Genomic DNA, 22,506 nt, shown 5'->3' with positions numbered 1-22,506 from the left:
CCTGAGCACGAGTTCTCCTCTTTCAGGTGCGAGCTAAAGTTGTTTCTATATATAATATATGTTATGTTATAATTATTAGCAAAATAATAAATAAATAAATAAATAAATAAATAAATAAGTAAAAACTGTTATATACATGTCTAAACAATCAAGTAGTATATTTGAAAAATCTCTCCCTTTCAGTGTATAATAATCCGTTCCCCAGTCCTTATTTAATTACTAGGTCCTTATTAAAAGGCTAGGAATTTTCTTTTCATATGTTTAAGATGAAGTGTGCAATCTCAAGTAAAAAGACATTAATGTCATGTTTTATGTTTCTTAGAAATGCAAATTTCTGTTTTATATATATATATATATATATATATATATATATATATATATATATATAACCATACGTAATATCATATAATGGAATTAGAACATTTTGATTACCAAGATACTGTTCTGTTTTGTCTTTTTGTCTCATTTAAACATTTATGTTATTTATTTCAATATTGTATGTCAGCCGTGGCGAAAATGTGATCGTGCGCCGAGTCACTGTGTAACCTGCAACGTGCATAGCACCTATGGAGGAAGGCGGACACTCGAAGGGGAAGTGAAGCAACTGTCTGACTTATTAACGGATTTTCATTTTCCTTACGTCAAGCACTTAAATATAATTTTATACAGTACAAGGCTACAAACTAATGTTTAGTACGTGTAACGAAGAAAGAAATGAACAAGAAAACATAAGACACATTATCACAATCTAAAATTAACTGTCTTCAGAATGTCTTTGCGACAGATTTTCCAAATCAGGAATTATGTCACTTACTGCTAGTCGTAGTTGATCACGAAGGTATTTGTCTGTCAGTCGTAATCTAAATTTGGTTTTTACTATTTTCATTGTTGAAAATAACTTTTCACAAACGTAAGTTGTAGCGAAAATGGCTTCAACAGCGTAAGCGAAAGAACGAAGGTTCGGATATTTATTTTTTGGCAAAAATTTGAAAAGTTCAACATTTGTCAAGTCCTTACATATAGCTTTCATTTAATCTCATATTCAGGGAAAGGATTTATATGTAAATACATATTTACTTATAAAGCTAATATAATTTATATTTTGCATTATCTTTATGTTTCACAATGTGTAGGGTTGAAAAATCCTACTTTTATTTTCCATATTTTTCCATATTTTAGAGTTTAGTACATATTTTCGTTAATTTCCATATATTTTCCATATTTCATATAAAACAGTCCATATTATATTAGGTTTAACAATAAAACAAAACAAAATTCCATTAACTTTTAAAAATACATTTCAACAATAGAGATTTAAACACATGTTCAGTAATCCCTTTAACATCAGAGTTATTTGAAAATTAGCAGTCCTATCAACAATGGGAAAGTAAGTTACAAAACTGTATTAATTTAATTTAAAATTTTTAACAGACTTCAGTTGTGCAGCTCAACAGTTAAATGCCAGTCAGAGTACACATAGGTTCAGTTTTGTAAATCATACTATAAAGACGGTAAATATGCCAAAAGTACGTCATTCAGTCAATTTAAAATCAAAACTAACAAGTTACATTTCAGAATTTAAAGAAGATGGTTTATCAACTGACAATAAAATATTATTTTGTAATTTGTGTCAGTGTGCAGTATCATCTACACAAAAGTTCCTGGTGCAACAACACATTACAACTAGTAAACATCAGGCCAACAAACAACTAAATTCCAAGCAGAGACAATTGTTTTTAACACAACCAACAACATCGAATGTAAGATCTGAGTTTAACATCGACCTGTGCCGTTCTCTCATCTCTGCTGATATTCCTCTCTACAAACTAAAGAATAAGGTCTTCAGGGAATTCCTTGAAAAATATACTCAACATACAATCCCGGATGAGTCAACACTTAGGAAGACGTATGCTCCATCCATCTACGATGAGACAATACAGAAGATAAGAGATGAAATTAAAGATAGTTCAATTTGGGTTTCCATTGATGAGACTCCCGACAAAGAAGGTAGACTTGTTGGTAATGTAGTTATCGGTTTGTTAAGTGAACAATATTCTGAACGAATTCTTTTACATTGTGATGTTCTAGAAAAGTGCAATAACAAAACTATAGTTAAACTGTTCAACGAAGCTATGGGTATCCTGTGGCCAAAGGGTATTATGTACGATAATGTGTTATTCTTTATTAGCGATGCTGCCCCTTATATGGTCAAAGCTGGACAAGCATTATCTGTTGTATATCCTAAATTGACTCATTTTACTTGTGTGGCGCATGCATTTCATCGTGTGGCAGAAGTGGTCAGAGACAATTTCCCTAAAGTAGATTTGTTGATTTCATCAGTGAAAAAAGTATTTCTCAAAGCTCCCAGTAGAGTTAACGTGTTGAAAGAAATGTACCCTGAAATTCCATTGCCACCAAAGCCAATTTTAACTAGATGGGGTACATGGCTAGAAGCAGTTGAATATTATGCCGAACATATAGACTCTATTAACAATGTTCTCCTTGCATTGGACTCTGAAGATGCAGTCTCAATTGATACTGCGAAAACAGTTACCTGTGACATAAGTGTGAAGAATGACTTAGCTCACATTCAGCATACATTTTCATGCATCATAAAAACGCTCAAAAGTCTCCAAAATAGGCACCTTTCACTATCTGAAAGTTTTGAAATTATAAATAGTACTGTGGAACAACTGAATCGTGGTAGAGGTAAAGTTGCAGATGCAGTAAGAGCTAAGGTGGACACTGTACTTTCAAAAAACCCTGGATATGAAGAACTACAAAAGGTTGTTGCTGTGATGAGTGGTGAATCAACAGTGAAGATTAACTTGGACTTATCCCCAGCAGACATTGTGAAATTGAATTATGTACCAGTTACTTCTTGTGACGTCGAACGCTCTTTTAGTCAGTATAAATCTATCCCCAGAGACAATAGAAGAAGATTCACATTTCAGCACTTGAAAGAAATGTTTGTAACCTATTGTTATGGTAACAGACAATAAAAATTGTGTTTTGTTGAAACTACATTGGAAGATAAGGTACGTCCATTATATTTTTTGTTTAGTTTGATTAAAATGTACCAATATTTAACGTACATAGTCATTTTTTTATAATTTTAAGTCCATATTTAATTCCATATTTTGGTAAAAATCCATATTTAATTCCATATTTTGGTAAAAATAACTACATATATATTTACATATTTCATATATTTTTAGTCCATATAAATCCGTTCCCTGCTCATATTGTAAATCAGTGAGTTAAAATTGAAGATCTAATCGCATTATTCGTACATCTGCTGAAAAAGGATCGACGTACAGAGATGATGATGATAATGATGATGATGATGATGATAACACTTAACCTTTTAATGTTTAATCAGTAACATGTAGTAACTTATAATGCCGTTTTATGTTATATAACCGTTTTCCTCGTAATAACGTGAACAAATCATACATTTAATATTCTCATCATATTGTCAGCAAAAAATGCGTCCTCCCATCCTATTTGAAACTTTCGTTTTTGTAGAGGTACATGGTTTCGAGAGAGACATTGCGACGATACGCTACTCGCAGGTCAGAGACAAATACAAATGGAACGGAGTTTGACTCCATTGAGTGAGAGGGTGGGGGTTGGGGAAGATAGGAAGCAAAGGAAATGCACAGCTATCATTGCGAGCTATAATGTGCTCGTGAGTCGCATTTTCGCCACGCCTGCTCTATTCTAATGCAGGAGCGGACCATGACAATACTGTTGTTTACATAAAACGAGCAGCAAATACAAACTTGCAATCTCATTAATCGAACATTATGGTAAATATACATTTTATATAAAAAATATTGCTCCATTTTTAATTGTACGTCTAAAAAATAAACAATAATGGTTTACTGCACAAAATCACACCAACTTTTTTCTAATGCAACATTTTAATCTCTTCCGCTTCCGTAAAGCAGTATCATTTTAAACAAATTTTTGGTTGTGTGATTTTCGAAGCGGGGTAAGAGACTCCTAGTTTCTAATAATCGTTGAGAAGCTGCTACAAAAGTTCATCGATTAGGTAACCTTCTTTGAGGAAAACGTTGACGGTATATCCTTCTTGCTTCACTTGAATTACGACGACTTCTCCATAAATTAATAACGTATGATATTCCTAAACTGTGAATGACATTCTAAATTGTTTATCGAATACCCGTACTGAACTGTCATCCGCTCGGCAGTAGAGCTATGGACAGGGAGCTTGAACTCAGCTGACTCGTACTTACGTCTGTGCAGAGTACTGCCTGCTGAACGTTGCCACGTCTCTCACGTCAGAATATTAGCAAATTTAAGCATGCACACACACATTTATTTAAACTAATATTAACTCTTTGCTAGATATACCTTTGATGTAATTGTTTTCGTAATTTTACTAACGATAGAAGCTGTATAACGCAAATAAAATAAGAAAATAAATATTTTTTCTGGGAAAACTATCAAGTTTTGACCTATGTTGTATGGACATTTTTTGATCCTGTAGAGTAGGCAGTCCCCGACGACTGTGAAAAGGACGGCACTTATACTCCTTACACCCTGTATATATGACGTTCAACACGGTGCACCGTCCACACTTGTGGAGTAACGGACAGCGCATCTGGCCGCGAAACCAGGTGGGCCGGGTTCGAATCCCGGTCGGGGCAAGTTACTTGATTGAGGTTTTTCCGGGGTTTTCCCTCAACCCAATATGAGCAAATACTGGATAACTTTCGGTGCTGAACCCCGGACTCATTTCACCGGCATTATTACCTTCATTTCATTCAGACGCTAAATAACCTGAGATATTGATACAGGGTCGTAAAATAGCCCAATAAAATAAAAAAATAAACACAGTGTACCATGTAGACACAAAATCTGCGTGCTACTTAATTGCACGTGTGTTTTCAACATGATTCTTTCAATATTGTCCCCAAATTGCATGCGTAAGCGCATGGAAAACTGAATCGTGTAGATGCAGCTTTAGTTCCACTTCTAATGTATTGAGATGCATTGCTGGCGTTCGATGAGGTAATAGTAGAACCAAGAAACTGGGCCCTCAAATAATCGAAGCAATCATTTTTCTCTTCAGTAAGTCGATATTTACAGAGTCAAATGCTCTCCTGGGGTCTAAATAGATTCAAGAAGAGAAATCCTGAAACTTGGAATGAATGGAATTTTATTACGTTCTTTTTTTTTCTGTGAGGTTTATGACTTCCACTTCACTTCCACAGCCAGACTGTTTCCTCGTTACGGTCAGACCATGACCTTGTAACGCATAACTTGTCAGTGGACACAGCTCGGAATGTAGAAGTGCAGCACACAAGGAGTGAGGAATGATATGGCTTTCTTGTTACAAAAGTCACTATCTCTCTCGTATGAGACTATCTCGGTTCATAGGCCGTCTGTCGCAGAGATTAGAGAATGACAAATTAATGTCTTCAGCAGTCCTCATCCGAAGAAAATTATATACAGTTTGCGGTTAGCAGAAATTGTAATATGCGGCAAGAAACTGTGTTTATATGGAAATAGAAATCCCTCAATCTATGCCATTTCGTCATTGTTCGCACACGACTTAATTTTGGCCTATATCTTACAGAATTAAGAAAGTTATTAAATAAACTTTCATATTACAGTTCTGTATCGCTGTTCTTCTGTTTCTTTGTCTCCTAAATGATGATAAAGTAACCAAGCATGTCATAAATGATACTACAGGGACATCATTTTATTTTTACTTCAATTTTTATTGTACCTGAGTTTTTGAATGTACTTCACTTCCACACCCTCTACTAGTAAACTTTCAACCGTTCTCCACACAGAACCAAGCGTATACAGTCAAAGTAGCCTTACGGTCATAGTAAACACAAACAGTACTGAGTTAGTTAGTATAGTACGTTTCAGAAATATGTTCGCGTTTTCCAGTGACGAAAGAGCTTTCAATATTAAATCATATTTTCGCACAGGTACTGTCGTACGTTTGCCCACGTCGCATCCCGAATTCCCTCATCCGCAACTGTTTAAAATTATTAAAAAAAAGTAATTAACTGTCACGTGATTTCCTCCCTTTCTACGATCCTGCGACATAACCACTTGGACGGACAGTAGATAGCATGTCTGAGTAATGTTATCTGTGCGGGTCGGACAGAGGTGAAGATTGAATTTACAGTACGTAAGGTACTCTTTTATATAATAGGCATAGAATTATTTCAACATGAGTTACTAGTACGAAGGACGAAACTGGTAATTGGAATTAGATGCAATAGTCTATAGTGCGATAATATGCACAAAAGAAATTAAACCTGTATCTAAATGAATGGCCACCATTTTCAAAAATGTGTTTAAATATCCATATTATGATTATTTTTCAATTTAGCTTCATTCTCTATGTTGTACGCTAAGGTGCTGTAGACAGTGTAATATACACCACGTGGATAACTCAGTTCGTGAGTAAATACACTCACTGTTAATACTGTACTGTATTTTGATTAGGCTAAACAAAAACCTAATGAAAATTATCAAACTCAAAATTACGATATCTCCTAATTAACTTAAATGGATGAACTAATTGTCTTCCCTCCTATACCTAGTAAAGTGATTTGTTTGTATTTTACGCCAGAATCATCGAACTTCAATCGTGGAAGGGGGTAGCAAACGGTGTTTCCGGCTCTGAACCATTAATCCAGAGGTATAGCCAGGTTAATATTAAAAATGTTAGTAAAAATAAAATTATGTCCCTGTAGTAAATAAAGTGATATGATATGATATGATATGATATGATATGATATGATATGATATGATATGATATGATATGATATGATATGATATGATATGATATGATATGATATGATATGATATGATATGATATGATATGATACGATATGATATGATATGATATGATATATGATATGATATGATTATGAATGATATATGATATGATATGATATGATATGATATGATATGATATGATATGATATGATATGATATATGATATGATATGATATGATATGATATGATATGATATGATATGATATGATATGATATGATATGATATGATATGATATGATATGATATTTATTTGTCAGTCAACTTTACAATTCACAGTTATAGTGGACCTTCACATTTCTGTTTTTCGATCCACCATCCCTTTAATACATTTTAATACATACAACTCTTTTCTATTAGTGTATTCTTTGCCGAGAATTTCTTGATTACTTTCTAATGTTCTGTTAAGACTGAATTGCTATATGTCCTTCCCTCTCTATCCTCTTCTATTCTCTCCCTCCTACCTAGACTGTCTCCCTTCCATTTCCCGCTCACCTATTGCATATTCCTTCATTAATAATTTTGCGTTATTTATTTTTTTCTTCTCTACCCTCAAATCCTACCTACTCTTAATCATTGTTTTCCAGCTATTTTCTCCTACATTACTTGCTGACTTTTTCGTTTACTCTATTTTACAACACTTACATCACTTTTTTTTTCCTACCCTCTGTTTATTTACGTATTGATCCCTTTCTCTTCGCTTCACTCCTACATTTCCTATTTTATTCCTCTTTCCATATATTTATTTCTATAATACTCCTACAGTTATAGTACCCCTCATACTACTCTCAACCCATAACATTAAAAACATCAAATATTTAATTCATTTAATTACGCTTGCAATTTCTCTCTCATTCCACTTCACATTTATTCAGATGTTTTTTTTTTTTCACTTTAATTCTCTCGTATTCATTGTTTGATAGTCTATCTTATTACACTCTTACACTATCTTCTTACACTTAACACTTTTTTTCTGTTCCTTTTCTTACACTTTTGCCACCCCTAACTTTCTTGCACTCACTTAAATAAAGTGATATATGAATTAGAGGAGTGGAAGAGGAAGTTAGATTGTAAGTAGATAAGACGATTGAGTTAATGAAAATAGGTAATGAGTACTGTATGGTGGAGGGGGCTAGCTAGGATGGCGAAGTATAATATGTAGAAAATTAGTGAGATCGGAATATGAAAGGTACGCATGAAGCAGACAAAAATCGAGCATATTGACAATGGTGTAATATGTTTTAGTAACAAGTATTAGTAGAAACAGGGTGTCCTTGATATAGTCTAAGTGAACTGAAAATCAAGAACAGAGTGATAAAGTGTCAATTGTGAATGAACTAGAGAAGTGTAATAGGAATTAAGTAAAACGATAGAGATAATGAAAATAGGTGAGGAGTATGGCGGGGGAGGCTAGCTAGGATAGTGAAGTATAACATGTAGAAAATTAGTGAGATCTGAAAATAAATATAGGCCCTACACAAGAAACAGACATAATAACGAAGCTATAGTATGTTTTAGTAACAAGTATTATTGAAACAGTGTGTGTTCGATATAAGTGTAATGAAACTCAAGAACAGAGTCGTAAAAGTGTAAATTTTGAATAATCTAAATTAAGTTGTTAGGATTTAAAGGGAGAATACTGATCAATTTAAATGGGTCGAAAGTCAAGTATAAGAGCGTCTACAAAATGTATATCTGTAACGAATGTAATTGTGGCACCGGATACAAAACTTATGAGGTCCACATTACATGGTTGTAAATGTTAACATCAAATATATCATATCATATCATAAAAAATGATACCGTTTTTATTAAGTTTGTATTATTTGTCGTTTTTATATTTTCGTTATAGAATTATTGTAATCATAAAGGTTTAATTCTTATGTTATTGTGTCCTCATAGAAGTTCTTTAGTTTGCCGCATTGAGTCGGAGTGTTCCGGTGGGAATGATGTGAAGAAATTGGCTATAAGCAGGCTTAGGATTCGGGACACTTTAGCAACCAATGTAGGCTACGCACAAATTGTCTATAGAGTTCCTTGAACATAGTAGACAGACATACTGTGAATATAAACAACGACATCAATGTGCTTCGCTATTTTCTAATAGTACAATCTAGTGATGGTGGAAAATGAAGTAGGAAACATACCTCACAGGTTTTCATGTCCCTCGGCGACATTGAAGTTGTTAGCGTTACAATGAACAACCATGTACATACTTGCAACTAGTTCGAAAAAACTGTTCACTGTGAATTGAATATGCACTGTGATGACCTGAGTTCGTTTCGTAGGGAGAGACGGAAGAATACTGTACCTCTGATCACGAACCGGATTGTACTCCAACGCACAGGTACACAAAACTCATCGCGCCAACTCACTCCATCTATACTCCATTGCACTGATAACTTCACTTCATTTTTAAGTTGTCTCGGATCCTAACCCTGGTTATAAGTGTTGCCAATCTGACAATTTTAAACAGATATTATGAATAAACTATATTTACAGAATTTGTCACTTTTATAACACTGATATTATTGTTGTTGTTGTTATTATTATTATTATTATTATTATTATTATTATTATTATTATTATTATTATTATTATTATTATTATTATTATTGAACTATAAAATTGTATTTTTGTATAGCCAATTTATCATTTAAGTCGAAGACAAAGTAGCTATATTAGCCAAATTTTTGTCCATTTGGTCAGTGATTAAATGTTGAAAAACCTGTTACGTTTGAGCATTAAAGACACAGTCTGTTGAGATGAACAGATCGGGTAACAGAGGGAATGACGTGTTGTCAGTGGTTTTCAGTTTAATTTTCAACCATCATATCGTAGATATGCTAATTGACCTATGCGCTCGCGAATTATGCCAAAAATAGTTCCAAGTCTTGCCACCAGGTGAAAATATGACGCTGTAAGCAGTCAGAACGTGCAATTGTCTGTAACTCTGACGTCAATATGTTATTTCGGTGTCATTTTACTGTAATTCTGGCAAATGGTAATTAGTCTGATATGAGTTTCTGCTTAATTGCCACAAAACAAATTTTTGGATATTGTGAGTTATGTTTCTGGAAGACTCATTTAGAAGAAATATTTTTTCCAAAAATGTTAACACTATTTTACTCGATAAACACTATCCATAGTGTTCTGATGTTTACTCTTACCATTAGAGAAGCTGATAAGGAATTATTTATCCCTTTGCAGTTGTTCAATAAAATGGACGGTTTTCTTGCAAATTAAGTAAAAAGACTAACATGTATCGTTATTTCCTGTCATTAGAAAGTATGGCAACCCTACTGGAGTGACTAAGGGACGAAACTCCGTTGTACAGACCGAGGGTGTGAGCTTTGCTTCATAGTAGCTACTCTTTTACTATTTTTCAAGGGGTGTTCGATCCGATGATTTTGGATGATTTTCTTGTAAATTCCAACTTCTGAAAGTAAGTTGTATTGTAACGGTAAAGGTAACCCTATTATATGCCATGGAAGTCCACAGATTGGTGGAAGGTTAGGGCTCCCACATTTTCTTGACAATTTTGATTGATCTCTATCCGTCGTAGGCCTACATGCTTGTCCCCTTTAGTACTAAAGGAAACACCCTGGTACTCATTTCTGTTAGAGGCTGAGTAACACTAGGGCCATAGTGTGGCCAAAAGGATTAGATCAATGGAGAAAATCCTTGAACCCAGCAGGAATCGAACCCGCGTCCTCCCGGCTTGCAGGGTTACGCTACGGCACGCCTTCAATATTTTGTGCTGCGGTAAAATATGGGCGTTGGTGAAAGTTATTGATACTGGTTTAGAGCACTGGTGACCAAAGCGGGTGTCGTGATTACATCGTGTAATCACAGAATTCAAACGGATACGAGGAATTTCCTGTACATTGCTGTGTGTTTCATTCACTGACTGAAGTCAAGCAGTGGCGGTATCATGTCGTTCTACAAACTCTGTCTCTGCAAGCAGTAAGAGGTGGTTTCGTAAAGAATGAGAAGAACTTTTTTGTTGTTCTGTCGGAGAAAATGTATTATGTTTACTTTGCTCAGCGGTTCAACTAGGAATATATAGAAATATTAATTGGCACACTGAATAATGTATTATTATTATTATTATTATTATTATTATTATTATTATTATTATTATTATTATTATTGACCACAAAGAATATGTTTCTATAATTCTTCTGTACGTGTATGAATATTGATATTTTTAGATCTTCTCCCTAAGGATAAAATTATTAGGTTTTATCTCAATTTTAATCTTCTTAATCTTTGGATGAGAGTAACTATTTATTAATTATTCATTTAATAATAATATTGTAGAAAAACTGATTTAATATTATGTGTCAACGAACTATTAAACGCCAGGAATTGATATGTCTTAAATCTTAGCCAGGAAGAGAAAGATGAGATAAATAAATGTAAGGAAGTCAGCTACCTAATGGGGTTTGAAATATCTCGTGCTCTAAAGCCTTTTAATAGAACAGAATTTCTTAGGAGAGTAATGATTAGAATAGCTTAAATAACTTGCCCATGAGAAGTTTTTAATTTTGAAAAACTATGAATTTATCGACCAATAATCGAGAGAAGAATTTAGAATATTCCTGATTCTATTCAAGAGGAAGTTTAAAAAAAGAAGCAAGAAAAATCGTATATTATTCACTGGCTCTTGATGACAGCAGTGACATTACTGATACAGCAAAGCTTGAGATTGTTATCCGTGGTACTGATCAAGATATTAGTACAGGAACCACCACTGGTTGTACTTTTCATGCCAAGTACCTTTCCCTCGTCTCCTTACTTCATAGCTGTCTGTCGCATGTAATCACTGCAGCAAAATCTCTGAGAAACTGGAATCGGGCTTGTTCTACAGCTGCTTTGTTGATCAGTATGAGATTCCTAAGAAATCGTAGGATAATTACAATCAAGTTCATGTTCATTTTACTGTTTAATAAACGATAATAAAAAACTAGTACGGAATGTGAAAGACTTGTGGTAGGATCTACTACTTTCTCAGAGCCTGTTCCTCCTGAAACCCACTTAAGAGGAGAGAGAGAGAGGGAGGAAACTAAACAAAGTGACTCTTTATATACACAGTTACAACATCCGAATTAGAACGCTGTAACAACAGGAATACTGACTGTGAAGGCTGAAACAGTAGGCATAATTGTTGCGTAAACAGTTCGTCACATTTCTATGCTAATTACTCGCACGGGAATCTTTGATATTATGACTATTATGCCAATGACTTCGTTCCAGTTTCAAGTGTGAACAACAGTCGCGTTCCATTTGGCCACCTGTTTGCTCTAAACTCCTAAGAAATATACGTAAATCATGTAAACATAACCTCATCACACACTTTCCGATGGGAGGTATAGTCCTGTAATAAATTCCATAATAAGATGTGTTAATAAATTAAGGGGCGAGGTACACCTTTCGCTAGGTATAATTTTACTATATTTCAACTTTTTTTTTTTTCAACTGTAGGTCCTTTGAAAATAAAAAAATACACGCTTAATAAACACAATTATAGCCCGACCACTGACATTAAAATCTGCGCCACAAACCAGTGTTCGTTCGTGCGCAAGTTGTCAAAGTGGGGGATCTGTTGTGTTGTAGATGCGCTCCCCGATCGACGTCTCGCAGCGAGTACGTTCTAAACTATTCGAAACAGCACTCGTGTCCGCGTCCAATCTTTCACTTTTCAATCAATTATTAATATTCCATTTCGACGTATTGTGTATAGTTAAAACAGATTGTAATTTATAATAATGGAAGGGAAACCAAATGTGCGCGGCAAGCTTTTGAAAAGTGACGCGCGTAAAATTATTTATGACGTTGCGAAGTATTTATGGGTTTAGGTACAGCTTACAGCAGTAAAATTTATCAGACAATCTATCAAAGGTAGAGAAGTGATCTTGCATCATATTGTAGATATAACAAGCATAAATGCACACAAAAAATGTCATCACAGAATCTTTTAAGGTTTTTTGAGTTATGTGGAAAATGCTTCATCACTGCACAGTGAAATGAATTTTGAAAAAAAAAAAAAATGTAAATAATTTTTTTAAAACGTAAAAATATTTGTTTCATATAACAGAACAGTGTTTTACACATATAGACTTTCATTATTGTATAAGATACAGTAATGAAGGAGAAAATGTTGAATATTTCCAAAATTTTACTGCTGCAAGATGTACCTAACCCCTTACAAGAGAAAAAAATTAATTTAAGTAGAAATATAATGTTGTCACATCAACAAGAAAGCTACGGGAGTTTCGGCCAGCTTGATAAAAAAACGTTTTGAAGGAAGGGGCAGTGTCATTGTCTACCACAGTTGGAGTCCGACTAGTGTAACCCGGCCTAGCGAGCTGCTCGTTTAGTGACATCTCCCCCTCCATGGCCACGTGAGTATTGGTAAAGTCGAAGGTCTTTTTGTAGTTGGTCGGGCTGTAGTACGAGGTGTCTAATTTAAGCGCGTTCATTTTTTTAGGCACCTCAAATAACAGTCCAGATATGTGGGAGGTATTTAATGGTTTCGCAGGGGGAATCAGGTATATGAATAACGTCCACTGACATCGTCACGTGAATGTTACGGGGCTTAGTTTTCGTGTGATAACTTCGTGTTAAACATATGCAGTCAATCTGTTATGATAATTACACTACACAATATGAAATTTGTCCTTTTTCATGAAAATATGTGTATTCGATGTATTTTGTGGTCGCTAAAACGAATCTGCGGTTAGTTTTTGTTCAGCACGTACTGTTTCTCCAAAATAAAAAGTTAATGTTAGTGAAATGCTGCACTGCTTTCATCTTACGGGATGCAACATGTCACTGAAAGTACACTTTCCTGACAGCCATCTGGACTTCTTTCCAAAAAACCTTGGTACTGTAAGCGATGAACACGGGGAGAGGTTTCATCAAGAAATACTCGTATCTACCGTCGAAAAGCGCTTCAGTGGAAGGTGGCATGCAAGTATGCTGGCTGAACATTGCTGGTCACTCATCGGAGAGATTGCAAAAGCTGTCTACAAACGTAAAAGATAAAAAAATACATTTTAATTTCTGAATTTTGGCCAAACAAAGGTTACTTTATATGCTAGTGTAACAAATTTGTGTAAATAAGTGAAGTGTGTATACCATAAAAATGGTATGTGTTAGAAAGTTTCGGTTTCCGGAAATGAACTCAGCACCTCTTATTTAGTTAAAATTACATAATGTTATCTAGAGGACAGAAACAAAGCTTAAATTTGTTATCCAGTGTTATTTATTTTCTTTCGCTTTCCCAACGTTTCTTATAGTCTTGTCTTTCATTGAATAGTGCTTTGTCGAGCCATTTGCTCTTCTCATATTATTTATTTAGTAATACGTAAGTTATCTTCAATCTCTCAAATTAATTTGTTTTGTTTTATTCGGAATAAATAACGAAAATAATAAGAAGGTATTGTACTTGTAGAGAACAGACGATAAAGTTTTAACACAGTTTATTCATTTATTTAAAAATATTTTGACTATGTCAGTTTTAGCGACACTACCATGAGAACGTCACAACTTGGATAGACCATGAAAAACGTTGGATTAGGACTATGACATACCAAATGGTCTACGACATACGAGATCAATAACAACCCGCATGAAGCTGGACCATGTCGACGTATAGGCCTACTGCTTGCTGGAATATCTTCCTACTCAGTTCTTCTGTCGCTATCATTTACTTTATCTGTCACGATCTTCAGACATTCGAACCGTGAATAATTACCGAATGCAGGATTAAAGCTTTTATAGCTACTCCCATGGAAAATTCTTGTTCACGGGATGTTTCATCGATTACATATTTCCGTTTTAAAGTAGTATTAACTAGAACAACCTTCTAGTATCACCAGCGATCAGAGTTCGACATTAAATAGCACGAAAAGAAGAACTGGGGATCGAACCCTCACAGGCAGTCGAAATATTCTAGTTGATAGCCATTAACTGCCATGCAAGATCCGCGTATTATAAATTAATGTTTTAATACAATTAGCCAACCAGTTTACTCGTATAGCTATTTTGAATCAGTATCAAAATTAAAATACAGGCGCTGCGAGTTAGAGAAATTCAACGACGAGAAGTGTCTACCTCTAGTCGTGTTGTGCATGATGCCTAAAACAATTTATGAACGGCTTGAGTCAGACACCCTGTATATCACTAAGCAATCTTTGTGTTTTTGATTACCCAATTTTTATTATTATTTTTTTTAATTATTAAAATTTTGGAATATTTTGTTCAGTCGGACAGCCTTTACCTGATAACTAAAAGAGCATATAAGGTAGTTTAATTAAGTTTTCAATGCATGCTATATGCTTGCATGGTTCTTCCATGTGAACAGCATTCCATCATCTACTGACGAGTCCACACCTGTGGGGTAACGGTTAGCGCGTCTGGCCACGAAACCAGGTGGCCCGAGTTCGATTCCCGGTCGGGGCAAGTTACCTGGTTGAGGTTTTTTCCAGGGTTTTCCCTCAAACCAATATTAGGAAATGTTGGGGTAACTTTCGGTGTTGGACCCCGGACTCATTTCACCGGCATTATGACCTTCATCTCATTCAGACGCTAAATAACCTTAGTTGCTGATAAAGCGTCGTAAAATAACCTCTAAAATAAAAATCTACTGACGACTCCGAACATAGAGCACCAAGCCCCGAACCCTTAGAACCTAAATAAGCATCGGAAACCCGGGCATCACCATCCCATCCTATTTTTACTATTAGCCTACAGATGATAGAATAAGTGAGGAAAAGTGAAGAGTGTTGGTGGAATGAAAGAGGGAAGCGGGACTATCCCGAGAAAAACTCTGTGCAACGTCTCTTTTGTCCACCACAAATTCCACCTGGGTCGAACCTGGATGGAAGATCAGCGCACTAGTCCTTTAGCTACAGACGCGGCGGCTATAAGTATAAATAAATTAATATACTCACATATTTATATAGAAAGTACTGTATTAATATTGTTTATCTTAATGTACTAATATATGATTTTCCCGATATCGTTAAGCAAATTAAGACCAGTTAGTATCACAGTACAAATTTTTCTTCTATTGCATTTATGTTAATACTTTTTTTTTTTACATAATGCACTAATATATGATCTTACCGTATTTTCATTAGCTGTATCGTTAAGCAAATTAAGACCAGTTAGCACCACAGTGCAATTTTTTCTTGTCTGTTGCATTTATGTTAATTTTTTTTTACATAATATACTAATATATGATTTTACCGTATTTCAAGTTAGCTGTATCATTAAGCAAATTAAGACCAGTTAGCATTACAGTGCAGATTTTTCTTCTATTGCATTTATGATAATATATATATATATTTTTTTTACATAATGTACTAATACAGGGACATCATTTTATTTTTACTAACATTTCTAATATTAACCTGGCTATACCTTTGGCTTAAAGGTTGTGAACCGGAAACACCGTCTGATACCCCCTTCCACTGGAGTTCGATGATACTGGCGTAAGATACAAATAAATCACTTTACTAGGTATTGGAGGGATGAAAAGTAGTTCATCCATTTACGTAAAGTAGGAAATATCGCAATTTTGAGTTTGATAATTTTCATTAGGGTTTTCTTTAATCAAAATACAGTACTGTATTAACAATAAGTGTTTTTACTCACGAACTGAGCTGTCCGTTCGGACGTATTCATTATGCAGCGCATATTATACTGTCTATAGCACATTAGCGTACAATATAGAGAATGACGTTAAATTGAAAAATAATCATAATATGGATATTTAAACACATATTTGAAAATGGTGGCCTTTCATTTCTATACAGGTTTCAGTTCTTTTTTGCATATTATCGCACTATATACTATTGTACCTAATTCCAATTACCAGTTTCGTCTTTCGTACTACTAACTCATGTTGAAATAATTCTGTACCTACTCTATAAAAGAGTACCTTACATACTGTATATTCAATCTTTACTTCTGTCCGATCCGAAAAGATAAAATTATTCAGACATGCTATTTATTATCCGTTCAAGTGGTTTTGTCGAGGGTCGTAGAAAGGAGGGAAATCACGTGACAGTTAATTACTTAACGAGGCCTTTTTATTTAAGTTATTTTAAACAGTTATATAATATTACGTAGACGTCCAATTCCTAACAGAAATTAATGTTTTCAGAAAAGAACTAAGACAGCCCAGCCACAAAGGAATGGGCAGAAGTGGGTGGGGGAAACCGGGATGCGACATAGGCAAACGGACGACAGTACCTGTGCGAGAATATGATTCAATATTGAAAGCGAACATATTTCTGGAACATACTATACTCACTAACTCAGTACTGATTGTGTTTACTAAGACCGTAAGGCGACTTTGACTGTATAAGCTTGGTTCTGTGTGGAGAGCGGTTGCAAGTTCACTAGTAGAGGGGGTGGGAATGAAGTACATTCAAAAACTCAGGTACAATAAAAATTGAAGTAAAAATAAAATGATGTCCCTGTATATGTTTTACCGATATTTTAAGTTAGCTGTATCGTTAAGCAAATTAAGACCAGTTAGCACCATAGTGCAACTTTTTCTTGTCTGTTGCATTTATGTTAATATATATTTTTTTACATAATACACTAATACATGATTTTACGTATTTTAATTTAGCTGTATCGTTAAGCAAATTGAGACCAGTCAGCACCACAGTGCAGATTTTTCGTATCTGTTGCGTTTGTTAATATTTTTGTACATAAAGTACTAATATACAGGGACATCATTTTATTTTTACTTCAATTTTTATTGTACCTGAGTTTTTTAATGTACTTCACTCCCACTCCTTTTACTAATGAAGTTCAACCGTTCTCCACACAGATCCAAGACCACATATACAGTCATAGTAGCCTTACGGTCATAGTAAATAGTACGTTCCAAAAATATGTTCCCGTTTTCCAGTGACGAAAGAGCTTTCAATATTGCATTAATTGGAATTACGTACAGTAGTCTATAGTGTGATAATATGCACATTAGAACTGAAGCCTGTATCGAAATGAACGGCCACCATTTTCAAAAATGTGTTTAAATATCCATATTATGATTATTTTTCAATTTAACTTCATTTTCTATAGTGTACGCTAATGTGTTGTAGACAGTATAATATACACTGCATAATGAATATGTCCGCATGGAAAGCTCAGCTCGTGAGTAAAAACACTCATTGTTAATACTGTATGTATTCTGATTAAACAAAAACCTAATGAAAATTATCAAACTCAAAATCGCGACATTTCCTAGTTTATGTAAATGGATGAACTACTTTTCTTCCCTCCTAACCTAGTAAAGTGATTGTTTGTATATTACGCCAGTATCATCGAACTCCAGTCGTGGAAGGAGGTAGCAAGCTGTGTTTCCGGTTCTTAATCGTTGATCCAAAGATAGCCAGGTTAATATTAGAAATGTTAGCAAAAATAAAATGATGTCCATGTATAATTTACCGATATTTTAAAGTACCTGTATCGTTAAGCAAATTAAGACCAGTTAGCACCACAGTGCAAATTTTTCTTGCTTGTTGCATTTATGTTAAGCTATAAAATTGATCTTTATTTGACGTAGGAATGATTCCACATACAAACAAATGCACGTGACATACAGTTTCGGGATTGACTGTCTATCGCAGTTTAATTACAAGAAGACCATTCTGTAATGAAACAATGTAGTGAAATTCTTTATTTAATTTTTCAAATGTAATAAATGTGACGTACTTCGGGGATCAAACACGGGTTCAAAGCATTATAGGTCTAGTGATCCAACCAATCGACCATCATGGCGGCCCATTACTTCGAAAGTATCTTTCTTAGTTTAATTTTTTGAATGTAATAATTATATTAACATATTGTTTTGATTTACACTAATTGAAATATTGTAAAAATTTCAATAGAAAAATTATCACGCCTCTATATCAATACTCCGTCGTCACTTATTCCCCCCTGCGCAAGTACTCACAAATGACCACTCGTTGAAGGAAAGACATTAACAACCAACCGAAGTTACTAGGTCTATTCTATTTTAGGTGGAATTTATGTACAAGGAACTGGTGCTGAAAAATGAGTGATATTGAACTGAAGACTCAGATTCTATCAGTAAAGAGATTGGTCAGTTTCATTTCGCAAACGGAGGTGCACTGACGCGAAAATTGATTTATAAGCTCTCGCTTAACTTGAACAACCTGCCACCCGTTTTATGCTAGGATAAACTATTCCAAACGAACTTCAGTTCTAGGAAATAAGTTAAATCTTTTTTCCTCCCCTTCTAAAATCAATATGGAACGAATTTGTCAGACCAGTGTTTGTCTAAAAAAATACTTTTCTTTACATTTTAAATAGCATTTTTGTAGGCTTTTTTGGTTATTTTTGCATTTTAGTACCGGTATTTTTATTTTAAATACACGCAGAATATTAAAAAGACGGTTTTCAGGCACAAACATAGTTTTTAGGCATTTGTAGGAGTTTGTAGTTCATTTAACTGTTTTAGGTTCTATATAATTTTAATAGGGGGATCCTGTGTACATGAAACGTAGAGATATCTGAATAACATACGTCTAGGACGTAGTAAACAAATTAGGTGAGAAACTAGAAGTCCGTCCGCTACCTATGAGATATAAACGATTCACCGGGTGCTCCTGCTTACCTTGGACCAGAAGGGACTGCAGAACCCAGAAGAGCGCGTGGGCGGAGACGTGCCGCATACTCCACTTGCTACCCGGTCTTCGTGCACCGCGTCGCGCTGGATGACACGGACTGCAGTCAGAGAAACCGCCGCTGACTTTCACAGCTCTGCTCCCACCTCGCATCCATCCACTGATCCGCCCTAGTTCTTCCCTCGGCACTGCCCAATAACCAAGTGCACCCATCGCTGCTTCATTGCAAGAAGTATTTTCCGTGCACCCGTGGTAGTAGTAGTAGTAGTAGTAGTATTAGTAGTAGGTTTATTTTGCCTGGCAGAGTTAAGGCCATGAGGCCTTCTCTTCCACTCAACCAGGTTTCAATAATATACATGAAATACAAAATTAGATTACAAAACAACACAAAAGAAGGTACCTTAGAAATTACATAAAATATAGTAGATAATTATAAATAGTCAAGATCAGATACATGATATAAAATTGCAAATATTCAAGATCTGTTACATAATATATAAAATAAAGTAGAAAATTACACATAATCAAAATCAGTTACATAACACTCACACACACACTCACACACACACACACGAACACACAATTTATAAGACCTAAAATGCTCGAGATAAATTCGACGATTAATTCACTTGAGATATATTATACAGTTAATATACTAATAGGAGAATACATGTGGATTACAAGACATAAGATGTTGATTAGCAAAGTCGTACTAAATGGCATACAAATACAAATGATTAAGTAATATATCAAGATAAAAAAAAAGAAAAGAAAAAAAAGAAGAAGAGAGAGGAGAGAAAAAATAACAACTTGGTCATTTAAGACTATTTAGAAACTTCCGCAAGAGTCTAGTTCTGTTCAATAAAAACATTTCTAAGTAGAGTGTGCTTAAAAGATTTTAGACTCCGTGGTGTCCGGAGGACTTAAGAGGGCTGCGTTAAATTAATATTGACAGACACAAACTGCAACTTAAATATCGTCTTCAAACATGAACCCAACATATTACTGTACACGTCCCAGTTCTGTAACTCTTCAAGGGAGTAGACCATGTGCTACTAGGTATCTAGAAGTGGGGAGAATTGACTATTATTTCTTTTGAAATTTTATTTACTTTCATCTTATTATAGAGGCTATACAAGTCATAGGACCCAAATAAAACAACAATCCAAGTAGCTTGTTTTGCGAATCAAGATTTCGTTAGATATTAGCTCTGCTAAGGTAGAATGACCTTCCACCGACAAGAAATAGCCCAAGTCCATGTCATTGTACCGGGACATCATTTTGTTTTTACTAACATTACAAATATTAACCTGGCTATACCTTTGGGTTAACAGTTGAGAACCAGAAAGACTGTTTGTTACCCCTTCCAAGACCGGAGTTTGGTGATACTAGTATAAAATACAGACAAATCACTTTACTAGGTAAACTTATAGGAGGGAAGAAAAGTAGTGCATCCATTTACGTAAACTATGAAATGTTACGACTTTGAGTTTGATAATTTTCGTTAGGATTTTATTTAATCAAAATACAGTACACTTTTAACAATAAGTGTTTTTACTCACGAACTGAACTATCCAGGCGGACCTATTCATTATGCAATGTATAGTACACTGTCCACAGCACATTAGCATACAGCAGAACCTCTATTATCCGTGGTAATGAAGGGGAGGAACTGAACGGTTAATCGAAAAAATCGGATAATCCGTACCATGATATATTTTGTAATTTCCGCCATGGTCTTGTATTTAACTTACTATGTAGTGGATCAGAAGCAGAAGTTCACTAATTTAAGACTGGTTGTCAACAACGGGTTTTTAAGGGACAAGGAAGTCTTTTTGTAATGACCGTCTAGAAAAGATAGGAATAAAGGAGGTCTGTACTGTATTGTACTGTAGCTTTACATACTTTTTTACACTTTATCCTTGTTTTTTTTTTATTAAATCGCGCAGTTGTAACTCCAATCTCGTATTCTGCTGCGAGATGAGCTACAGTTTCTCTTTCTCAAACCATTCAATTATTTCCATTTTTTTTTCGATACTTAAAACAACACTTTTCTGTTAACACCCGTGGAAGACATTTTATATACAAGTGATATTATAGAATGACAATTGGAACAGTAGACAGTGCTGTGTAACGATAAAGGCTTGTAATAACACTCTCTAGCAAAAACATATGTATAACTTAATAATATGATGTACAAAACAGATCTTCATATAAGTTATTTATTTCTGAAGAAAAAAAAAGAGCGAGAAATAGGCAGTCGGATAATCCGCCAATCGGTTAAAAGGGTGACAGATAATCGGGGTTCTACTGTATTATATGAAGAGTGCATTTAAATTGAAAATTAATCAAAATCTGGATATTTTAAACAAACAATTGAAAATGGTAGACGTTCATTTCGATATATGCTTCAGTTATTTTGTACATATTATCGAAAAGTTTATAAGCATATCTTCTGAAATTTAATGTATTTTTTATTGAATGTAATTCTTTAATTTTTTCATTGTTGTAGGATGTTTTATAGTAACCCCAAAAGAAATAATGCAAAGCACTCAAATCAGTCGACATGGTGGGCCACAATCCTACGCCTGTTGAAGTAATTCTGTACCTCTCTATAATAGAGTACCTTACTAGTGTAAATTCAATCTTCATTTCTGCCCGATCCGCACAGATACATTTATCCAGTTATGCTATCTACTGTCCGTCAAAGTGTTTTTTTTTTTTATTTTATTAGGTTATTTTACGACGCTTTATCAAAATCCTAGATTATTTAGCGCCTGAATGAGGCGAAGGTGATAATGACGTGAAATGAGTCCGGGGTCCAGCATCGAAAGTTACCCAGCATTTACTCATATTGGGTTGAGGGAAAACCCCTGAAAAAACCTCAACCAGGTAACTTGCCCCGAACCCGGACCACCTGGTTTCGCGGCCAGATGCACTAACCGATGTGCACTCCAAGTGGTTATGTCGTAGAAAGGAGGGAAATCACGTGAAAGTT

General features: G+C 34.7%; 1 protein-coding gene across 1 annotated transcript in view; it reads right to left on the bottom strand.

The window, feature by feature from the left end:
• LOC138703407 (phospholipase A1-like) overlaps positions 1-19,833 on the bottom strand; it is a 122,049-nt gene extending 102,216 nt beyond the window's left edge. Inside the window, exon 1 of the mRNA XM_069831232.1 lies at positions 19,499-19,833. Coding sequence (XP_069687333.1) covers positions 19,499-19,721 — 223 coding nt within the window. The 5' untranslated portion in view covers positions 19,722-19,833. The remainder of the gene's footprint in view (positions 1-19,498) is intronic.
• Between the last annotated feature and the right edge of the window lie 2,673 nt (positions 19,834-22,506).

Source organism: Periplaneta americana, chromosome 7 (genome assembly GCF_040183065.1).
Source record: "Periplaneta americana isolate PAMFEO1 chromosome 7, P.americana_PAMFEO1_priV1, whole genome shotgun sequence".
NCBI classification, from domain to species: domain Eukaryota; kingdom Metazoa; phylum Arthropoda; class Insecta; order Blattodea; family Blattidae; genus Periplaneta; species Periplaneta americana.
The sequence above is the reverse complement of the archived record's forward strand: the minus strand, read 5'-3'. Positions and strand labels throughout refer to the sequence as shown.